Source organism: Crocuta crocuta, unplaced genomic scaffold (genome assembly GCF_008692635.1).
Source record: "Crocuta crocuta isolate KB4526 unplaced genomic scaffold, BGI_CrCroc_1.0 scaffold229, whole genome shotgun sequence".
Classification (NCBI taxonomy): Eukaryota; Metazoa; Chordata; class Mammalia; order Carnivora; family Hyaenidae; genus Crocuta; species Crocuta crocuta.
Genome location: NW_027536464.1, coordinates 4893193 through 4915327, shown reverse-complemented (window position 1 = coordinate 4915327; position 22135 = coordinate 4893193). Strand labels below are relative to the sequence as shown.

The following is a 22135-nucleotide window of genomic DNA, read 5'->3' as shown; positions in this document are numbered from 1 at the left end:
AATATAATCCTTGAAAAAAGGGAAGTCCACGGGTGAGTCCCACATTTAACATTCTTTCCTTCTTAGGACACTTTGTGGTTCCCTGCAGCACAAGGGGAAATAGAGCCTGGGCAGGAGAGTGGAAGTCTGACTGGCCTCAGAAACACAGGTTGGAGCCCACAAATGCCAGAGCAGCTGGAAATGAGGAAGAAATCTGGGAAATGAGTGAGCTACAGAGAGGCGAACCCCCAAATCCACTTACAAGTTTCCTTCAAATACTTAACTACCTTTTAAATGGCACATGTTCATGATGAGATTTCAGGGAAACTAGTGGAAAAGTCAAATATCTGAACACAGATTTTGGAAGCTGCCACAGTGTTTTAAGGAGACCAAGTGTGGGGTTCAGAACCCATAAAATTAGAAGGTCTTAGTAAACACCTTGGGGTTTTCAGTGAAATCCCCAAAGGACCAAACCCTAGGTATAAGTACAACGTCACAGGACTAAGGGATACAGCCCAGGATTAAGAGCAGAACTAAAATGCTCCTGCCTTAACTAGGCTTCCAGCTTCTCTGGCAAAAATTTAATTACCTGCCAGAACAAACTCAACACCCTTTTAAACAAGATAATATAATTCAGAATCTCTACCATTCATTAACCCAAAATATCCAGTATACAACAAAATGTTAGTTGGCAAAGAAGTTGGAAAATGTAAACTGTATCAAGAGAAAATGATAAATAGAAGCAGGTCCAAAGGTAAGCCAGATGTTAGTGGACAAGGGATGAAAAATAGCTATTATAAATATTTTAAATGATTTCCCAGAAAAGATAAATGATTAAGGAACTTCAGCAAAGAAATAGAAATTATTAAAAAATTCAAATTCTACAAATGAAAAAAAACCTCTGCAATGGAAAAATTCATTGGTTGAGTTTAATAGCAGACTGGATAAAGCAGAAGTAAGGATCAAGTCGCTAGAAATTATCCAAACAAAATCACTGAGAGAAAAAAAGATTAAAACAAAAACAGAACACAGCATCTAAGATTTTTAGGATAATAGCAAGTAGTGTAACACGTATGTATCTGGGGTTTCAGAAGGAGAGGGGAGACATAATGGGAGACAGAGAGTTTGAAGAGACGATGACTAAAAATGTTCCAATATTGATAAAATACATCAACCCACAGATAAAGCTCAGCAAACCCCATAGATCTCAGGGTGGGGGGAAAAGACATTTTTTTCCCCAGAGGGACAATAATATAAATAAATGTCGTCTTTTAGATCATAGAAGCCAGAAGACAGTAGAATGGGATCTTTAAATGCTGAAGGAGAAAAGGTATGCCGTGATTCTAAACATAGTGGAAACATCATTTTAAATGAAGGGGAAATGGAGATATTTCAGACAAACAAATAAACAAACAAACAATATGAGAGGTCATGGTCTGCAGACTTGCACAAGAAATGCCAAAGGAAGCTCTTCAAACTGAAAGAAAATGATCCCATAGAACCTAGACTCTGAAAGAAGGAATAAAGGACAAACCAGAAATGGTAAATATGTGAATAAATATAAGGCTACTTTTTTTCTTAATGACTTTAAAAGTCTACTGACTTACTGGGGCGCCTGGCTGGGTCAGTGGGTTGAGCGTCTGACTTTGGCTCAGGTCATGATCTCACGGTGTGTGAGTTTGAGCCCTGCATAGGGCTCTGTGCTGACAGCTCTGAGCCTGCAGTCTGCTTCGGTTTCTGTGTCTCCTTCTGTCTCTGCCCCTCCCCTGCTCACGCTCTCACTCTCTCAAAAATAAATAAACATTAAAAAAAAAAGTCTACTGACTTACTAAGGCAAAAAATAAATTTAAGAAGTATCATGTGGTTTACAAAATACGTAGAAATAAAATATATCACAATATACAGTGGGAGGGACAGATGAATTATATTGTTGTAAGAAGTGATGTGGAGTAATATTAACTTAAAGTGGTTGTGATAAATTAAGGATGATTGCTATAATTTCTAGAGCAGCCTCTTAAAACTAATACAATATAGGGCACCTGGGTGGCTCAGTTGGTTAAGCATCTGGCTCTTGATTTTGGGTCAGGTCATGATCTCACAGTTTGTGAGTTCAAGCTACACGTCACGCTCCGTGCTGAAAGTGCAGAGCCTGCTTGGGTTTCTCTCTCTCCCCCTCTCTTTATGCCCCTCCCCTGCTCACTCTCTTTCTCTCTCTCAAAATAAACTAAAAAAAAACCCCAATATAATATAAAGATGTATAGCTAAAAAGTCAATAAAGGTGAATACTAAAAATTACTTGATTATTCCAAAATAAAGGAGAAGAGAAACAATGGAAAATGAGTAAGACCAATAAAAAGCAAATAACAAGGTAGCAGAACTAATCCCAAACATAAATAATTACATTAAATATAAGGAACTAAACAATCCAATTAAAAGGTGGAGACTGCCAGTCTGGATTTACCAAACCAAACCAAACCAAACAAAAAAACAAACAAACAAAAAAACAAAACAATCAAACTTTATCTTGTTTATAAGACATATACTTTAAATATAATGTCAGAGATAACTTGAAAGTAAAATAATGGAAAAAGATAGACCATGAACATGCTAACCAACAGAAAGCTGTTGTGCCTATCTCAGTATCAGAAAAAGTAGACTTAAGATAAGCAGTATTACCAGAGATAGAAAGGGATATTTTGTAATGGTAAAAGGCTCAGTTCTTCAAGAGGGTATAACAATCCTAAATGCAGATGCATCAAATAACTGTTTCAACAAACAAAGCAAAATTGATAGAACCTAAAGGAAAGATGGACAATTCCACAAATATCTTTGGTTATGATGGATAGATCAAGCAGACAAAAATCAACACAGATATGAAAAAAAAATGAACATTAACCAACATGAGTTACTTGACATTCATAGAACATTAAACCAATAACTGCAGAATACATATTCTTTTCACATGTACATGTAATATTCAACAAGCTAGTATATGCTGAGCCGTGAAACAAAATAAAGTCAAAACTATTGAAGTCAGACAAAGCCGGTTCTCAGACCATATTGAAATTAAGCTATAAATAAACAGGGACACGTGGGTAGCTCAGTCAGCTGGGCATCCCACTTCCACTTGGGTCATGATCTCACGGTTCAGGGGTTTGAGCCCTGCATTGGGCTCTGTCCTCAGAGCACAGAGACTGTAGCCCACTTCAGGTTCTGTGTCTCCCTCTCTATGGCCCTCCCCTGTTCATGCTCTGTCTGTCAGTCTGTCTCAAAAATATGTGAACATTAAAATTTTTTTAATAAATAGGGGCGCCTGGGTGGCTTAGTCGGTTAAGCGTCCGACTTTCGCTTAGGTCATGATCTCGCGGTGTGTGGGTTCAAGCCCTGCGACGGGCTCTGTGCTGACTGCCAGCTCAGAGCCTGGAGCCTGTTTCAGTCTGTGACTCCCTCTCTCTCTCTGACCCTCCCCTGTTCATGCTGTCTCGCTCTCTCTCTCCTAGAAATAAATAAAACATTAAAAAAAATTTTTTTAATAAATAAATAAAATATAAATTAAAAAATCTAAAAAGTACCTAATTGCAACATCCTTCCAAATGATCCATGAGTCTAAAAAGTTATGTGAAAAAATAGAAAATATTAACTTGAAAATTAAAACACAAAAAAAGTAATGCTTAAAGGGAAATGTGTAGCTTTACATGTAAATCAATGATGATAAACTATCAACTCAGGAAGCTAGAAAGAGAAAGGAAATGATACCCGAAGAAAACAAAGAGAAATAATAATAAAGAATGGAACTCAATAACATGGGCAAACTCCAGAGAAAAACCAATAAAACCAAAAATCAGTTCTTTAAAAAGATCAGCAAAATTTATAAATCTCTAGCTACACTGATAAAGAAAAAGGGAGGAAAAATACAAATGACCACAATCAAGAATTGAAAAAGTGAAATTGCTTCAAATTCTGTAACTAGTAAGAGGATAACAGAGCAACATTAAGAGGCTCTTTATGCTAACAAATGTGATAATTTCAATGTTATAGACAAATTTCTTGAAAAATTCAAGTTTCCAAAACAGATATGAAAAGAAATAGGATATCTTGAATAGCTGAAGAAATTCAAATTGCAATAAAACTTTCTCACCAAGAAACTCCAAGCCCAAACACTTGAAGAAGTAATATCAATCATGTACAAATTCTTTTACAGAATAACAAAGGAGGAAATGCTTTCTGATTGACTTGATGAAGAAGCATAACCAATTTTTTAAAAGAAAAAGGGAGAAAAATCTTTAAGTTTGGATTGTGAAACATTTTTAAGAAACAGATAACATTTGCCACAAAAGATAAAATTAATAAATTGCACTTCCTCAAAATTAAAAATTTTGCTCTTCAAAAGACATGATAAGAAAAGTAAAATGAAATGCTCAGAGTTGGAGAAAATATTCACAAACTATTTATCTGATAGAGGGGTTGCATCTAAATGTTCTAGGGAACTGTGAATATTAGGAAATTATAAACATGTTTAGTTGTTACGTTCCTTTCCAGTTGCTGCTATAATAAATCACCTCAAACTTAGTGGCTTATAACTGCACAAATTTGTTACCTCACTGTCTGGAAGTCAGAAGATTAAAATCAAGATGTCCACAGGGCTGTGTTCCTTCTGGAGTCTTAAAGGAAGAATCCATTTTCCTGCCTTTTTCAGCTTCTAGAGGCTGTTGACATTCCTTGGCTGGTAGGTTCTTCCTAACATCTCTCCAAACCTCTTTCAATGTCACATCTCCCACTACTGACTCTTCTCTCTTACAAAGACTCTTGTAATATGGGCACACCTGGAAAATCCAAGGATAATCTCATCTGAGGTTAATCACCTTCTAAGATTAATCACACTGCAAAGTCCTTCTTACCATATAAAGTAACATTCACAGCCTCCAGGGACTCTGATGTGGATATCTTTAGGGGCCATTATTCAGCCTACCACAGATGTCTGGTGATGTGGTTATATAGGAAACTATTAATTCTAAGAAATGCATACTAAATTATTTAGGAGGGAAGTGTCATGATGTCTGTAACTTGTTTTTATTTATTTTTTAATGCTTATTTATTTATTTTGAGAGAGAGAGAGAGAACGTGCACAAGGTGAGGAGGGACAGAAAGAGAGGGAGAGAGAGAATCCGAAGCAGGCTCCTCACCATCATCATGGAGCTGGTTGCTGGGCTGAATTCCTTGCACACTGAGATCATGACTTCAGCTGAAATCAAGAGTCTGAAGCTTAACCAACTGAGCCACCCAGACACCCCTGTAAATTACTTCTAAATATTTCATCAAGAGAAAGAAGCGATTCTGACAAAATCTTTTTTTTTATTTTTTAAAATGTTCTTTATTTCTGAGAGAGAGAGACACACACAGTGTGAGCAGGGGAGGGTCAGAGAGAGAGGGAGACACAGAATCTGAAACAGGCACTAGGCTCTGAGCTGGCTGTCAGCACAGAGCCCGATGGGGGGCTCGAATCCATAACCGTGAAATCATGACCTGAGCTGAAATCGGACGCTTAACCAACTGAGCCACCCAGGCACCCCAGTTCTGACAAAATCCTAATAATTGTTAAGTCTAGGTGGTACATATATGAGTATTCGTTAGATTCTTCTCTCAATTTGAGAGTTTTCATAATAAATTTGTTGAGCTTAATGAAAAAATATTGAAATGTCAGTCTAGGTTTAGAAAGCTCACACACTAGCCTAGAACTAAACAAGAATGGAAGCAAGAGGGGCGCCTGGGTGGCTCAGTCAGTTAAGCATCCAACCTCGGCTCAGGTCATGATCTCATGGTTCCTGAGTTTGAGCCTCACCTCAGGCTCTATACTGACAGCTAGGAGCCTCGAGCTTGCTTTAGATTCTGTGTCTCCCTTTCTCTCTGCCCATTCCCCTCCCCTCTTCTGCTAACTCTCTCTTTCAAAAGCAAATAAACATTTTAATTAAAAAAATTTTTTTTTATTATTTCNATCTCATGGTTCCTGAGTTTGAGCCTCACCTCAGGCTCTATACTGACAGCTAGGAGCCTCGAGCTTGCTTTAGATTCTGTGTCTCCCTTTCTCTCTGCCCATTCCCCTCCCCTCTTCTGCTAACTCTCTCTTTCAAAAGCAAATAAACATTTTAATTAAAAAAATTTTTTTTTTTTATTTCTGAGACAGAGACAGCGTGAACAAGGGAGGGTCAGAGAGAGAGGGAGACACAGAATCTGAAACAGGCTCCAGGCTCTGAGCTGTCAGCACAGAGCCCGACACAGGGCTGGAACCCACCAATCAACCGTGAGATCATGACCTGAACCCAAGTCAGAGGCTTAACCGACTGAGCCACCCAGGCGACCCCAAAATAAACATTTTAAAGAAATGTTTTAAAAGAATGGAAAACAGAGATCCGTTCGCGTGTTAATTATTAGAGTACAGAGGTTTGAACCAAGGCAATGGCAGCGAATGTGGAGAGAAGTGGATGGATGTGCTGTATATTTTGCGGGTTGAACCCAAGTATGTTGAAGATTTTTAGGAGGTGAGGATAAAGTAAGCACCAAGGATAATAAAAATAGACTAATTACATTGAGTGTTTACTGTCCACTCGATGTTCGTATTTAAACATCATAACAAACTTATGGGGAAGGTACACTTCCACCCACATCTTAACGTGCAATTTGTTTCTACAACTTTGGGGCTGGGAGTAGACGTAGAAGCAATAGTTCTTGGCACCTGGTTAATATAAAAAGGCTAGGGGTGAGTTAGGCTGGGTCTGGCGGCGGTAAAATAAAGGAGGAGTTGGCCACGCGTCCGCAGGGACGGGGCCGGCCCGCGATTGGCCATGCTGCCAAGGGAGGGTTGTGCAGACCCAGCCCTCGCTGCGGGTGGGACGCTGCAGTCCAATTTAGCCCCTCCTGCTGCTATCTCTACTTTCTCTGCGACTTAGGAGGGGAGCGATCGCGCTGAGCCCGGGAGGATGCAGCACCAACTGTGGCCTAGGGGTTCCAGGGGGCTCCCGCTGCTCCTCTGCTTCCTGCTGCTGAACAGCCGCCCAGGGGGCTGCGACATTAGTGGCCACGGTCAGGAGGAAACCTGGGGGAGGGGCTGGGGGAGGGCAGGCCAGAGAGCGATCCTGAGAGAAGCGGGTCAAGGGGTCTCAAGGTTAGGAACTTAGGAGGAGAAGTATGTGTTTGGAGACGTGAAAAGAGATCAACGTAGAGAGCGTCTCGCAGAAAGAGACGCAGCCTTGGGGTGGGGCTCCGCATGTGGGACCTGGAGCGAAGAGAAGCGAACTCAGGGGAAGATTGTGAAGGAGAAGGGGAAACAAGTGGGCAGAGGGAAGTAAGCCCCGCCTATGCCGGCGCAGGGTAAGCAAGCCGCACCAAGGGACCAAGGGAGAGAGATGCCCAGGGCTGAGGAATAGGAAGGATCTCTGGACAATCGGAGCCCGGACCCACGGGCACGGCGTCCTGACTCCAGAGAGAAAGCTGGGCCGAGGAACGAGCCAGGGTTCCATCATAAGCCCTCAGAGCCTGGCGTCTGCGATCTGATTCCTGATAAGGAGAAGGCTAGTCTGGGGTAAAGGAGAATGGAGGGGGAAAGGGTCCATCCTTCCTCTCCCTCCACTCTGCGGCATCGGGGAGGAGGGGGAGGGAGACCCCCGCCGACTCACGTCTGAGCAGCCAGGGACTGACTGCGCAGACTCGAAGATTCCAGCTCCAAGAGCGTGGGGAAGAGGGCGCAAACTCCTAGTCTGACGCCAACTTTCCCCGCCCGATTCTTGGGTTTAGAGGCCAATGCAGAGGACCCGTGAAGAACTGTGGGAGGAGGCCTGGTGGAAGTTGACAGGAGTGGGGGAGGGGAGGGGGACGTTGCTGTAGGGTTGCCCCCTCCCTCTTTGCCGCCGAGACGCCTCTTCCAAGCCAGGCTTCGGTCACCCACTCAGCACCACGGACAGCACCACGGGCCCTGTGGGTCCGGCGGAGGGTGTCAAGGTCACCACTTTTCTTATTAGCCCTGGGATCAATTCCTCAGACAAGGCTCTCCCCTTCCAGAAGAAGCTTTTTTCTTTCTCAGTAGGCTGCTGGAGGTTCTACTCCTTCCTAAAGCCAGGAAATTGGCATGAGGATCCATTTGATTCCGGAGAATAATCCCCTTTTCTTAATGCCTGTCCATAATGACTCATGGTAATTCCATTTTATAAAAAAATGGACTCTCTGCCAATTCTATCCCATCTACCTGGAATAATAGAAGTGTTAAAGCATTAAGGATTGTTCTCACCCCACACCCTGTCCTTCCCTTAAGCAGTTAGATAAACTGGTTTTCTGGACAAGGAAATCCTATACATACCAAGACTTCCTTCCTCTAAGGATTCCAGGCCTCCCTTCTAACCCCCACCAGGATTTCAAGGCTTCTTTGAGATGCGGCTCACCTCCTTCTCATGCAGCACTTATTCACCTGATTATCCATTCCAGGTGTGTAGCTTTCTGAGTCTCTTCTTAGTTCATCCTCCACAGGCTGCTTTGCTTGTAAGCTTTGTTCTTACCTGGAAAATGGCATCAAGGGAGAATAATGTGCAGGTGCTGAAGAGCAGGGCAGGTGGCAATAGGGAAAGGGAAAAACGAAGGAGGACTTGAAAGGAGTAAGGGGTCTGGTGAGAGGGACAGAGACCAGGGAACCCAGGGGTGATAGTGGAAGAAAGCTGCTTTTAATCAACTGGGATTTGAAAGGCTTCTGGCCAAGCTCCTTGCTGATTCCACCATTCTGCTTTAGATGGTCAGGGCCAAGTGGGAGTGGGGCAGCTCTGGCCCCTCTAAGGATTTGCCTCTCCAGTCTTCCAGCACTTGCAAGTTATACTCCAGCAGTTTGTGTCCCAAAGTGAGTACAGGCTGGGAAGAGAGGCTGGGACCTGATCAGAAGAGGGAGGGGGGAGTGAGGGGCTCTTTGATCTGAGGATGGGGTTTCTTTCCGAGATGTCTCTACTTGAAACTTTCCTGTTATGCTCACCTCATGGAGAAGGGAGTATGACTAGAATGGGGGTGAAATTGAATGGGTGGACTGTTTGCCCTTGATCACCCTGGAAAAACCCAGCAGAGGCTTCTAGAAGAAGCCCCTAGAAGAAGCCAGCATCCAACACCTTCTGATGAATTCAAATCCCTAGTGCTATCTGAGTTTTTCCATAGCCAGGAATCCTTAAGTTCTCAGCCAGAAGCGTGCGCACGCATGCACGCGCGCACACACACACACACACCCCTCAGACTGAGTGGGAAGCAGAGCAAATGGATGACAAGTAGAGAGGAGGAATGAAAGGGAGTGGAAAGTCCCTTGGAGACAGATGGCTGATGCTTCCTTAGAGCAGAATCTCACGAATGGGGGAGAGTCAGATAGGAAATCTTCCTTGAATTCATATTATTGCTACTACTGCTGTTGTCTAATATGTGTGTAATGCCTTAGAGCAGTGATTCTCAAAGTGCATCCCAGGACCAGGACCATCAACATCACCAAATAACTTGTTAGAAATGCTAATTCTTGAGCTTCACCCCAGATCTACTGAATCAAAAACTCTAGGGGTGGGAAACAGCAGTGTTTTAACAAGGAAGTTCCGATGCACACTAAAGTTTGGGAATCACTTCCTAAGAGTTTTCTAAGCACTCTTTACATCCATAGTCTCTTTTAATCCTCAAAATAGCATCAAATGAACCAGCAAACAGTATATAATCCTAGTTGAAAATTTATTGCACACCAGGCACTATGCTAAGCAACTTTAAATTTTTTTTTAATGTTTATTTATTTTTTTGAGAGAGACAGAGGGTGAGTGGGAGAGGGACAGAGAGTGAGGGAGACACAGAATCTGAAGCATGCTCCAAGCTCTGAACTAGCAGCAAAGAGCCTGATGTAGGGCTCGAACTCACAAACTGGTGAAATCATGACCTGAGCCTAAGTTGGCCACTTAAGCAATTGAGCCACCCAGGCACCCCTAGGCAACTTTCATACACCAGCTCACTTAGTTCTCTGCANTCTGAAAGAAGGAATAAAGGACAAACCAGAAATGGTAAATATGTGAATAAATATAAGGCTACTTTTTTTCTTAATGACTTTAAAAGTCTACTGACTTACTGGGGCGCCTGGCTGGGTCAGTGGGTTGAGCGTCTGACTTTGGCTCAGGTCATGATCTCACGGTGTGTGAGTTTGAGCCCTGCATAGGGCTCTGTGCTGACAGCTCTGAGCCTGCAGTCTGCTTCGGTTTCTGTGTCTCCTTCTGTCTCTGCCCCTCCCCTGCTCACGCTCTCACTCTCTCAAAAATAAATAAACATTAAAAAAAAAAGTCTACTGACTTACTAAGGCAAAAAATAAATTTAAGAAGTATCATGTGGTTTACAAAATACGTAGAAATAAAATATATCACAATATACAGTGGGAGGGACAGATGAATTATATTGTTGTAAGAAGTGATGTGGAGTAATATTAACTTAAAGTGGTTGTGATAAATTAAGGATGATTGCTATAATTTCTAGAGCAGCCTCTTAAAACTAATACAATATAGGGCACCTGGGTGGCTCAGTTGGTTAAGCATCTGGCTCTTGATTTTGGGTCAGNGGAGTCAGATAGGAAATCTTCCTTGAATTCATATTATTGCTACTACTGCTGTTGTCTAATATGTGTGTAATGCCTTAGAGCAGTGATTCTCAAAGTGCATCCCAGGACCAGGACCATCAACATCACCAAATAACTTGTTAGAAATGCTAATTCTTGAGCTTCACCCCAGATCTACTGAATCAAAAACTCTAGGGGTGGGAAACAGCAGTGTTTTAACAAGGAAGTTCCGATGCACACTAAAGTTTGGGAATCACTTCCTAAGAGTTTTCTAAGCACTCTTTACATCCATAGTCTCTTTTAATCCTCAAAATAGCATCAAATGAACCAGCAAACAGTATATAATCCTAGTTGAAAATTTATTGCACACCAGGCACTATGCTAAGCAACTTTAAATTTTTTTTTAATGTTTATTTATTTTTTTGAGAGAGACAGAGGGTGAGTGGGAGAGGGACAGAGAGTGAGGGAGACACAGAATCTGAAGCATGCTCCAAGCTCTGAACTAGCAGCAAAGAGCCTGATGTAGGGCTCGAACTCACAAACTGGTGAAATCATGACCTGAGCCTAAGTTGGCCACTTAAGCAATTGAGCCACCCAGGCACCCCTAGGCAACTTTCATACACCAGCTCACTTAGTTCTCTGCACAAACTGTAATTATTTATCTACTTGAGGGAGAGGGGGATTGTTGATCTCACTCTTGTTCCTAGAGTGGACCAGTCAGTGTCCTGGGTGTCAATTCGCCACCTCCTTTCACCCTGCAAGTTTGTTCTGGAAGAATGACATCACCCAGGATGTGATGACCCAGAAGATGGAGAACATCAGCAGATTCTGACCCCAAGATGCATGTCTGAGGCATGGACAGGCAACCTTTCCCACCAAAACCATTGGGATAAGGTATGAAAGGCCTGTGGTTGATCCATGCTGTCTAGCAGACAAACAGGAGGGAGGGAACAGATATTATTAAAGTTGCAGGTAAGAGCTGCTGGAAGGACTATGAGAATGATCTGGAGGTTTTGTCTGGGCTCCACAAAAAACAGCTCCATTAGCCATTAGTGGTATCTGCAAATGGAGAGATGGATGTTAGCAGACCCACCTTCCATCTGTCAGCCCTGTCTCTTCTAGGGGCAAGCAAGAGGAGAAATTTTGACTCCTACTCCCTAAAGTAAGACATATGTGTCTTCTCAAGCATTTTAAATCCCTGACTTTGGATCCTACCCTTTCCCTTCTGGAGCCCTGTCATTCTTTTCTGCCTTCTTTTTGACTTCTGGCTTCCCCTCTCCCAGAGCCCAAGGACCAAAGTGAACAGGGATCAATGCTTCGTCTCCAAAGAGGATTTGAATACCCTGAAACGAGAGGTGGCCAACCCTGTCAAGGTAAGGGATTGACTTTTTCCCAGGAGTTTGGAATCACCAAGAACCTGCTGAAATGAGGGAGGCAGTTATGAAGTAGAGAATGGATATTGAGGTATGAACAGATAAGCTGAAGAAAAGTTCTTTCCTTTCCCAGTTGAAAGGTACCCCCAGCCTCCTTCTCTCTCACAAAAATATCTGTGGGTATCAGCATGAGAGGTTGGGAAGGCAGATGCTGGAAGCCTCTAAGAAGAAAATGATCTATAGGACTGTGCATAGGCATTGAGTCTAGGCATTGAGAGGCACCTGAATGGCTTAGTCAGTTAGATGCCTGAATTTGACTCAGCTCATATCTCACAGTTCATGAGTTCAAGCCCCATGTAGGGCTCACTGCTGTCAGCACAGAACCTGCTTCAGATCCTCTCTCTCTCCTCTCTCTCTCATCTCTCAAAAATAAATAAATATAATAAAATAGGCATTGAAAATTGCCAAGTTTATCTATCTATCTATCTATATCTATCTATATATCTATTTAGAGTGAGTTCTATGCCCAAGGCAGAGCTCAAACTCATGAACATGAGATCAAGAGTTGCATGCTCTACTGACTAAGCCAGGAAGGCACCCCGAAAATTGTNCACAGTTCATGAGTTCAAGCCCCATGTAGGGCTCACTGCTGTCAGCGCAGAACCTGCTTCAGATCCTCTCTCTCTCCTCTCTCTCTCTCATCTCTCAAAAATAAATAAATATAATAAAATAGGCATTGAAAATTGCCAAGTTTATCTATCTATCTATCTATATCTATCTATATATCTATTTAGAGTGAGTTCTATGCCCAAGGCAGAGCTCAAACTCATGAACATGAGATCAAGAGTTGCATGCTCTACTGACTAAGCCAGGAAGGCACCCCGAAAATTGTCAAATTAAAAATAAATAAATAAAAAGTCCTTTTTTTCTCCATATACTTCTTTACATACATCAAGGGATAGCAAAACTCCTTTGGATAAATGGGAGAGGTAGCCCAGAGGCCTTCACATTCAGCACTACTTCCCCTCCTTGCTCTACCCTATGGCCTGGACAAGTCACCTTGGCAAGGCTCTGAGTTAATCTCCTTGAGATCCTTGAACTCTTCAGAACCCAGATTAAAAACACCCATCTAGCAAGATATCTTTATAGATGAGACATTGAGGCCCAGGCTGGTCAAGGGATTTACTCAAAGCTACATAGCAGGTTCATGGCAAAGCCAAGACTGGACCCAGGTCTCCTGATGCCCAGACCTTTCACAGGGGCCCAGCCCCTGCCCTTCCTCTCAGGGACTGCAGTGAGAATTGAGCTGTTCTTAACATCCAACTCCTTTACATTGACAAGTCTTTTTTTTTTTTTTTTTTTTNGAAGTTTTTTTTTTTTTTTTTTTTTTTTTTTTTTTGACTAAGACCTAAATTACAAGAAGGTGGCAGCCAGAAGAAGTTATAAAGGATCCCAGGCAGAGGGCACTAACAAATGCCCTGAGGCAAGTATACCATTCACATTAAAGGAGCAGGTGGAAAAGTCAGTGGCAGAAGATTAGGTTGGAGAAGTAGGCCCAAGAATGGCCATCCAGAGGCTCATGGATCATGGTAAACCATTTGGATTTTACTCTAAATGTAGTGGCAAGTGAACTGGGAAGTTTTAAGGAAGCCCTAAACAATCATAATGTGATACATGATTTCAAAAGGACACTCTTGTGATGTTGGGGTATAGACCGTGAGAAGAGCAAGCATAGAAACTGAGAGCCTGCAAGGAGCCTGCACCACAGGGAGCTTCCAGCCCCTCACGCTCTCCTAGGAAACCAGTCCCCACTCCATCAGATAGCAGCTGGTCTTCCTAAGTCTGGATTGGTTGCTGGGTCAAGGCATCCAGAGCTAAGTGACAGATCCACTTGCAAAGGATGGTTGCCATGGTGCTTCTGTGAATGCAAACAAGGTGCTGCCATTCTTCCCAAGCCCAGAGCCCCGGGGGAAAAGCATGAGAGAGCTAGTGAACTCTGTGGGAGCCAAAAGGACAGACAATNCCATCAGATAGCAGCTGGTCTTCCTAAGTCTGGATTGGTTGCTGGGTCAAGGCATCCAGAGCTAAGTGACAGATCCACTTGCAAAGGATGGTTGCCATGGTGCTTCTGTGAATGCAAACAAGGTGCTGCCATTCTTCCCAAGCCCAGAGCCCCGGGGAAAAGCATGAGAGAGCTAGTGAACTCTTTGTGGGAGCCAAAAGGACAGACAATGGGTGGGCTGAGTCATTGTAGCTTACTCAAATCAGGCTGTTATTGAAGCATTTTGTGAGGGAGAGTAGGTGAGGAAGAGGCCACCTTCCCACATATTGATTCAATTCCTTTGTTTGTTCTTGTTTTAGGGCTTCTTTGACCACCCCCCCACTGTGTGCCACAACCTTGTTGCTAATTGAGACCTCATGCGAAGCCTATCTGCCCCAGTGCCCTCTGCCCTCCAGAGCGGCAGTTCTAGGATGACCCAAATCTGGATCATTAACGTGGACTTTCATGCAAACTCTTTCTGTGATTTGTCTTGAGCAAGGTGGGTGGAGTTTGGACATGGCCAGAGCCCCTGAAATGGAAGAGTAGGGGTGGACCAGAAGAAGGGGGCAGTGAAAAAGAGGACAGCTCCTTGGTGCTGGTGGAATACTGTCTTGTCTTCCCTCCAATGACCATTCCTGAAGTGGAGAAAGTGAGGGTGGACCAGAGCTGGAATGCAGCCTTCCCCACCCACACCTGCCTGCTCTGTGTGGTCTAGCTGCATACCCTTCCATGTCAGACAGGCCTAAACCCTGCTCTTTTATGAGGGTCTCCCTCTCCAGCATTGCCACCCTTGCCAACCATCTCCCACTCACCCTGCTACCAAGAATCAACAGAGAAATGTATAACCAAAGTGTGCACACATAAAATATTTTGATGGTTCCTGCCAGTTTCCTCCTGATACCTGAAAACCTTAAAAGGGAGTGGGTAATCTGACCAACTAGGTTCAGCCCAACTGAACACCAAAATATCCTATTTGCAGAGCTTTATCCTTCTCAAATATTCTCACACTCACTAGATACTCACAGGTGTAAGAAAATGGGCAGGTATCAGGATTTAATTTATCTAAGAATATGTGTACATATGCTGATAATCATAAAGATATAAACATAAGTTTATATGCTTTATTGGATATGTTATACTTCAATAATAAAAAATAATAACTATGAACCTCTCAAAGTTAAAAATGTAAAAACTGAATAGGAGAAAATATGTTTCTGAAAAGAAGATGGGATTATTTGCTCTCCCTGCTATCAATACTCAGTATGAAGCTATAGTAATTAAGAAAGTGCGGTATTGATGTGAGGATAGACAGGGTAGATCTGTGAAACAAAGAGCCCAGAAATAGGTCCACAACAATGTGGACACTTTATTTATAATAAGTGGCCTTGCAGAGAGAAAGTAACCTTTTCAATAAATAGTTCAGAAACAACTGAGTACCCTTAGAGAAGAAAAATTCACCTTTATCACTTTACATAAAATGTAAACACAAATAGAATCCAGGTGGATTATAGGCCACCTGTGAATAATTAAATGATGAAATTTATTCCATAGCTTAAAGCCCTTTGGTGGTTTTATTTCACTTCTCTGAATTCTTATTCTGCAAAACTTTATAGATGAAGCATTTAGAAGATGGTACAAGAATAACTTCATGCCCTAATGGTTGAAAAAGATTTCTTAAGGAGGAAACAAAAGTGCAAAAAACAAAAGATGGCACATTTGATATATTAAAATAAGAATATCTATAAACTCTTACAGCTGAAGTAAGACCATTTTAGGATATACTGTTATCTCTGCCATGTGAATGCCAACTTCTTCCAGCTGTTCTCTCTGATAAGAATGGAAAAGTAAGAATTTCCTAAGTCAGTGTTGTCCAGTAGAAATAGAATTTATATATGTAATTTAAATTTTTCAAAAAAAATATAGTTTTCTAGTAGTCACATGTTCTAAAAAAAAAGAAAGAAAGAAGAAACAAGGCGATACCAAGTCTGTTCTCTTCAAAAGTGTGGCTTGGAGAGATATTTTTTACTTTGTTAGCCCATAGAATATCACGCCAGTCTATTATTTGTTGTTGTTGTTGTTCCATTTAAATAGGCCTTTATTATAAATTTAAAATCTAGAGAAGTTCCTTCTCCCCCTACCCAATGAGTTCATAAATACAGAAATCAGAGGAAGTTCTTCATTTAATGATATCATTTATGAGTTGGTAAAAGATTATATCCATGGGCAAGGGTGCAACTTCTAATAGGCAGAGCAATTCTCAGACAGTCACCATTCCAAGGTCAGTAAGGTTTCCTCACTATCTAGAATTTATAGCTTAATTCCCACCCTTAACAGAGAAGATAAAATTTATGTGATCCAAAAGGGGAAAACTATACCCAAAAGACACTTGTGGATGAGTTCCCACACTTTTCATTTGAGGCAATCTTGACTTTTCCAGTCCCACTAGCCCTTGGGATATTTCCCTATATGTACTACTATTATTCTTTACCTCATTCTGCAGAAAAGTGAATTAAAATTTTCTTTGATTATAGCATGATATTGGGAGTTAACCAGTGATGTTTAAATATGCCAGCTCATAAGTGATTGAACGATCAGTGAGAATACTCCATGGACACTCTTCGGCTTTGATTCCACAAGAAGAGACTGGGTAAAGAAACTCAAAGAAATCCAACAGCCCTCCAGTTGTAGGACAACTGGTTCCCAAATATATTTCATAATGCTGGGGTTGCTGGTCATGTAAACAAGATTGTCGCTTAATTCTGACTTGAAGCCAGTGCTCATTACAGGTTACAAACATCCTCAAAACCTCAAAACCTCAAAACCATGAATCCACACAAAAAGCATGAGGAGCCCTCTGTCAGAGGAAACAGGAGATCATACTGGTCCATTATTTCGGTGATATTGTGGTAACCGGATATGATGAGCAGAAGGTAGCATGAACCCTAGATGTCGTAAGACATATGCATGGAAGAAGAACCTCAAGAAAGTTCAGAGTCCTGCCACATTAGTGAAGTTTCTAGGGTCCAGTTGTCTGTGGCATGTCGAGATGCCCTCTCTAAAGTGAAACAAATTAGTGGACACCTACTGCAATAAAAAAGAGACAATACTCTGTGGAAGAATGGGCCTCTTTGGCATCTGAGGCAACGTAAAACACATTTCAACTCTAACCCAGCAGGCTTTTGTATGGTCTGAAGCAAGGGAATGTTCTGCAGGAGTTCCAAGTGGCAATGCAAGTAGTCCTTTCACTTGATAATTACGACCAGTGGCCTCAGGAGCATTGGAAGTATCTGCAGAAGACGAAGATGTCATATGAATCCTCTGGCAAGCCCCAGTAAGATTATTATAGTGTAGATCCCTAGGATTTTAAAGGAAAGCTGTGCTCTTTTAGGTCATCAGCTATTCTCCATTTGAAAAGCAGCTTAGTTTCCTACCAGGCCCTGGAATACTGAACACCTGGCCATGGGACAACCAGTAATTATGCATTGGGTATTATCTGATCCAGTAAACCAGAAAATTGGAGGTTCATCATGGTGTTCTACTGTTAAATGGAAATGGATTTATACATGACTGGGCCCAAGAAGATCTGGATTAAACAAGTTACATGAAAAGGTAGCCCAGATTCCTTGCTTCACTGCCTTTTCCACAACCTTATTACAGCCTTCTGGGGAATTTTCTATGACTGGCAAACAGAGTGGGAGGAAGCCACGGAGCGAATTTATAGATATTTGCAAAAAATGGAGGCAACAGTTAGAAGTGGAAGGGTGCTACATTACAGCACAAGTCAGAAGCGTCTGTGAATTACATTGGTTAAGAGCAATCCTTCCTGCGGGAAGTTTTGTTGGGAGATCCGGTGGTCCACTTGGAACTGAAGAAGAAAAAAATTGAAGTATTCATATATACTTATAACAGTGTTCGTGAATAACAGTTTGGTTGGCTGATCTGGGATTTGAATAGAACAAGATATGAAAATCTGTGACAAGAAAGTCTGAGAGGGTTCACTTGGGAGGAACAGTGTGAAGACTGTCGTGGTTTCCTGTGTAAATAACCATGAGAAGACGTAGACTATAGAAAAGCTGGTCAGTAAACAGGTTATGAAATGACCAATTCTGTGCATATCAGTCATTCTCTTTCCGCAGACCCCCTGTTGCTTTCTTAATGGGCCCACATATCAATTATCAATGGATGTAGGGGCAGGAAATGAGGTTATGCATGGGCTTGCTGACATGAATTTCCCTCCTCATGACTGGTATGGTTACAGCCACTCCTGAATACCAATTTGCTCACAGCAAAGGATAATGTTAAGTCCCCAATATGGCACATATGGTGGTAACTTTTTATTTTGAATCACTTTCACCATGAAAAATGGCAGTGAAAGGGCACCTGTGTGGCTCAGTCGGTTGAGTATTTGACTCTTGATTTCAGCTCAGGTGATGATCTCAGGGTTGTAAAGCATGCTTAAGATTCTCTCTCTCTCTCTCTCCTCTCTCTCTTTCTCCCTCCCTCTGCCCCTCTCCCCCATTTGCACTCTCTTTCTGTCAAGAAAGAAAGAAAGAAAGAAAGAAAGAAAGAAAGAAAGAAAGAAAGAAAGAGAAAGAGAGAAAGAGAGAAAGAGAGAAAGAGAGAAAGAGAGAAAGAAAGAAAGAAAGAAAGAAAGAAAGAAAGAAAGAAAGAAAGAAAGAGAAAGAGAGAAAGAGAGAAAGAGAGAAAGAGAGAAAGAGAGAAAGAAAGAAAGAAAGAAAGAAAGAAAAAGAAAGAAAGAAAGAAAGAAAGAAAGAGAAAGAGAGAAAGAGAAAGAGAGAGAAAGAAAGAAAGAAAGAAAGAAAGAAAGAAAGAAAGAAAGAAAGAAAGAAAGAAAGAAAGAAAGAAAGAGTGGAGTGCTCAGTCGGTTAAGTGTCCATCTCTTGATTTCAGCTCAGGTCATGATCTCGTGGTTCATCGGTTTGAGCCCCACATCAGGCCCAGAGCTTACAGTGAGGAGCCTGCTTAGGATTCTCTCCCTCCCTCTCTCTCTCTCCTCCTCCCTTTTCCCCACCCCTGTTTGCACACATACTCTCTCTCTCAAAAATAAACATTTTTTAAAAAGAAAAAAGGCAGTGAATTATATTCTGGATATGGATTTGCCCTTTCTGTCCTCAATACTTCTGACAATACTCACTCACCATTAGTGAACTTATGGAATGATTGTTTTATCCATCCCCAAGAGTTTTGGGACTAGTGGGTAAAAGCATGGCCCCCTCACTATTATACCTCAAAATATCTGAAGGAAACTTTGCTTACCATCTCCTGAATGATGGGTTTTCAGGTCCTAGTGCCCAAGAGAGGCACTTTCCCATAGTCATGCTCATAGTTGAATTGGAACTGGAGAATGCCACCCAGTCACTTTGGGTTCCTCATGCCACTGAATCAATAGACAGATATGGGTATCACTAGATTAGCACAGTGATTGACTCCAATTGCAAGGGAGAAATTGAGTTGCTGCTATAAGATGAGGGCAAAACAAGGTGATTACTGGAGCCAAAGAAATTAACTTGGGCTCTTTGTATTCTTCTTCCCAGTAGTACTGGTTAAATAGAAAACTGCAGAAACCAAACAAAGCCAGGAGCATCAGAGACTCAGATCCTGCAGAAATACAGATTTGGCTCAATCTGCCAGTGAAATCTGATCCAGTGAAGGTGCTGACCACAGTAAGAAAGCCATGAAATGGGTGGGAGAATGAGAAAGTTGTAACTGTCAGTTTAGACCTCAGGGTCAGCTACAGAAGAAGGGATTGTAGCAGCTGTGTTTAGGGTAACTTGACACAGAAGTTTCCTTTTTTCTTCCCATTTCTCTTCCCTGTTCCTTTGTATTGGGAACACTGGTATTGCACTATGTTTTAGGTTTCATATGAAAGTGCATCTGAATTAAGGGATGTGTGTCACTTGTCATAAAAGTACAGGGTTTTCATCAAACAAAAGACAAGAGTGGAGGACAGGAGGCTAGGATTAAGCTAGATAGTCCTCATTTTCCCATCAGATTTATGTATGATCTTTCTTCACCTTGATGTATGGCCCCAGGTTGATGTCTATGTTGTGGAACTGCATCAACAGTAAGTCCTTGCTCACTGGCTTATGGTTGGATTTGGCCAATAGAAGGTATTGGCAAGAGATCAGAGGCCATAAAGGGAAAAAGTTCAGGGTATGCATTCTTCTGACTCCCACCCTGGCTGGCTGTGAATTGACAAAGGTCTATATTTCTTTACCTGTCCATACCTTTGTAAGTAGTTCTTTCATTAAACTCTTCAGATTTACTTTGATTGAGTGTACCGTGGTTTCTGGACAGGTTCAAAGAATCAGACTGTACATATGTAAAAAGAAAATTAATAAACTGGACTGTAGTTCAAAAGAAAATATCCAGAATAAAGTATAGAGAGACAAAAGAATGGAAAAAAACAAAAGATATGGTAGAACCATAAAAGATACTACATGACAGTCTAACATACATTTATTTGGGGTTCCAAAAGGAAGGGAACAAGGAAATGGGGTAGAATCAATATTTAAGATGATAATGTCTGAGAATGCCTCAAAATTGATGAAAGACATCAAGCCATGTATTCAAGAAGCTCTTTGAATCTAGAGGTGAATAAATGGAAAGAAATGTCTCTCTAATCACAGCCTATTAAAACCACTGACAATCAAAAATGGGTAACAATTATACTGACAGATGATTTCTCAAAAAGAGAGAGGGGGAGGGAGAGAGAGAAAGGGGGATCAAGTGAGCAGATACCTAAAGTTTGCTGCTAGGATCTACTCTCTACCTGGCTTCACCCTATTTTCTGTCTCAGGAGGCTAACCTGTATCGAGACTACTTCAATGAGCTCCCTCTTTCCCTGAATTCTGGTTAGGTTAGGACAATGGGAATACCCAGAGAGATCAGAGGGAGGGAATGAGGAGAGAGAGAGAATAAGGGTTCTTTTTCCCCAGCTTCCTCCCTGTGAGGTTGTTACAGGCTGTCTGCTCCCCCTGGCACATATATGCAACAGGAAACATGTACAATGATATACATAGTCACACTATTAATGATAACCCAAGACCAAAGATAATCCAAAATCTATGTATCTTTACTTTTCTTTACGGTTTCATGACCTAACTATGGATTCTTAGGTTAAAATTGTAAGGAAAAGCAAAGAAACATGGTTAAAAGGCGAATAAATAATGGCTACCTTTGGAAGATGTAATGACTGGGAAACACAATAAGGTTTTCAGGGTGCTAGAAATGTTCTACATCTTGACCTGGGTTACATGAGTGTTCACTTTGTGATTATTTGTTGAGTTGTTCATTTTGGTTTTGTGCACTTTTCTGTTTGTTTTATTTCACAATTTACAAAGTTTTTAAAAAAGAAATAAATGAGTCAAGTGATAAAGATGGGAGGAGGAATTTGTGGAAGTTGTGGGGAATTCCCTGAGTATGTTTTATTATATAGTTTTGATTGTTGAAAAATGTAAATATTTTACATATTCAAAAAATAAAATTACATATAAATTTTAAAAAACCCTAAAATTGAAAACAAACTGAAACAAACCAAATTATATACCAAATTGGTAAAAATGACTACACAAACAAAAGAACTATTTCAAATGAGTTTAGGAAGCAGTATTTTGATGGTCTACCCTGAGGGATTATAGTCCAAGGACAAAATAAACTACCACATATCTTAGGTGCTCTTATTGTTTTGTTAGCAAAGTAATATTTATATTATTACTTATAAATTATTGTATGCATATTGTAGGATGACACATATAAGTGATTATATTAATGTCATAAGAAACCAAACTTTTCAGTGTACGAATAAAGAGATACAAGTACAAAATCAAGAGTGCGGTAAAAATCACAGTTAAATTTTAAGTGGTTGGGTGCCTGGGTGGCTCAGTCAGTTGAGAGGCTTTTGGGTCAGGTCGTGATCCCCGGGTCATTGGATGGAGCCCTGCATCAGGCTCCGAGAAGAGTGTGGAGCCTCCTTGAGATTCTCTCTCTCTCTCTCTCTCTCTCTCTCTCTCAAAAAAACTTTTTTAAATTGGAAATATCAGTGTGTGTGTGTTTGTGTGTGTGTGTGTATCTTAATATTCTAGTTCTTTGCACTGAAAGGGCCTAAAAGCAATATCACTTCAGTTTCCA

The 22135-nt window shown here is 41.4% G+C and overlaps 1 protein-coding gene across 1 annotated transcript; it reads left to right on the top strand.

Moving 5' to 3' along the window:
- The first annotated feature begins 6938 nt into the window (after positions 1–6938).
- RESP18 (regulated endocrine specific protein 18) lies at positions 6939–13399 on the top strand. Its single transcript, XM_077748537.1, is given in 5 exon segments — positions 6939–7056; positions 8750–8858; positions 11333–11454; positions 11849–11943; positions 13350–13399. Coding segments are annotated over 5 exon segments (435 nt in total). The 5' UTR covers positions 6939–6953; the 3' UTR covers positions 13356–13399.
- Positions 13400–22135: the final 8736 nt, after the last annotated feature.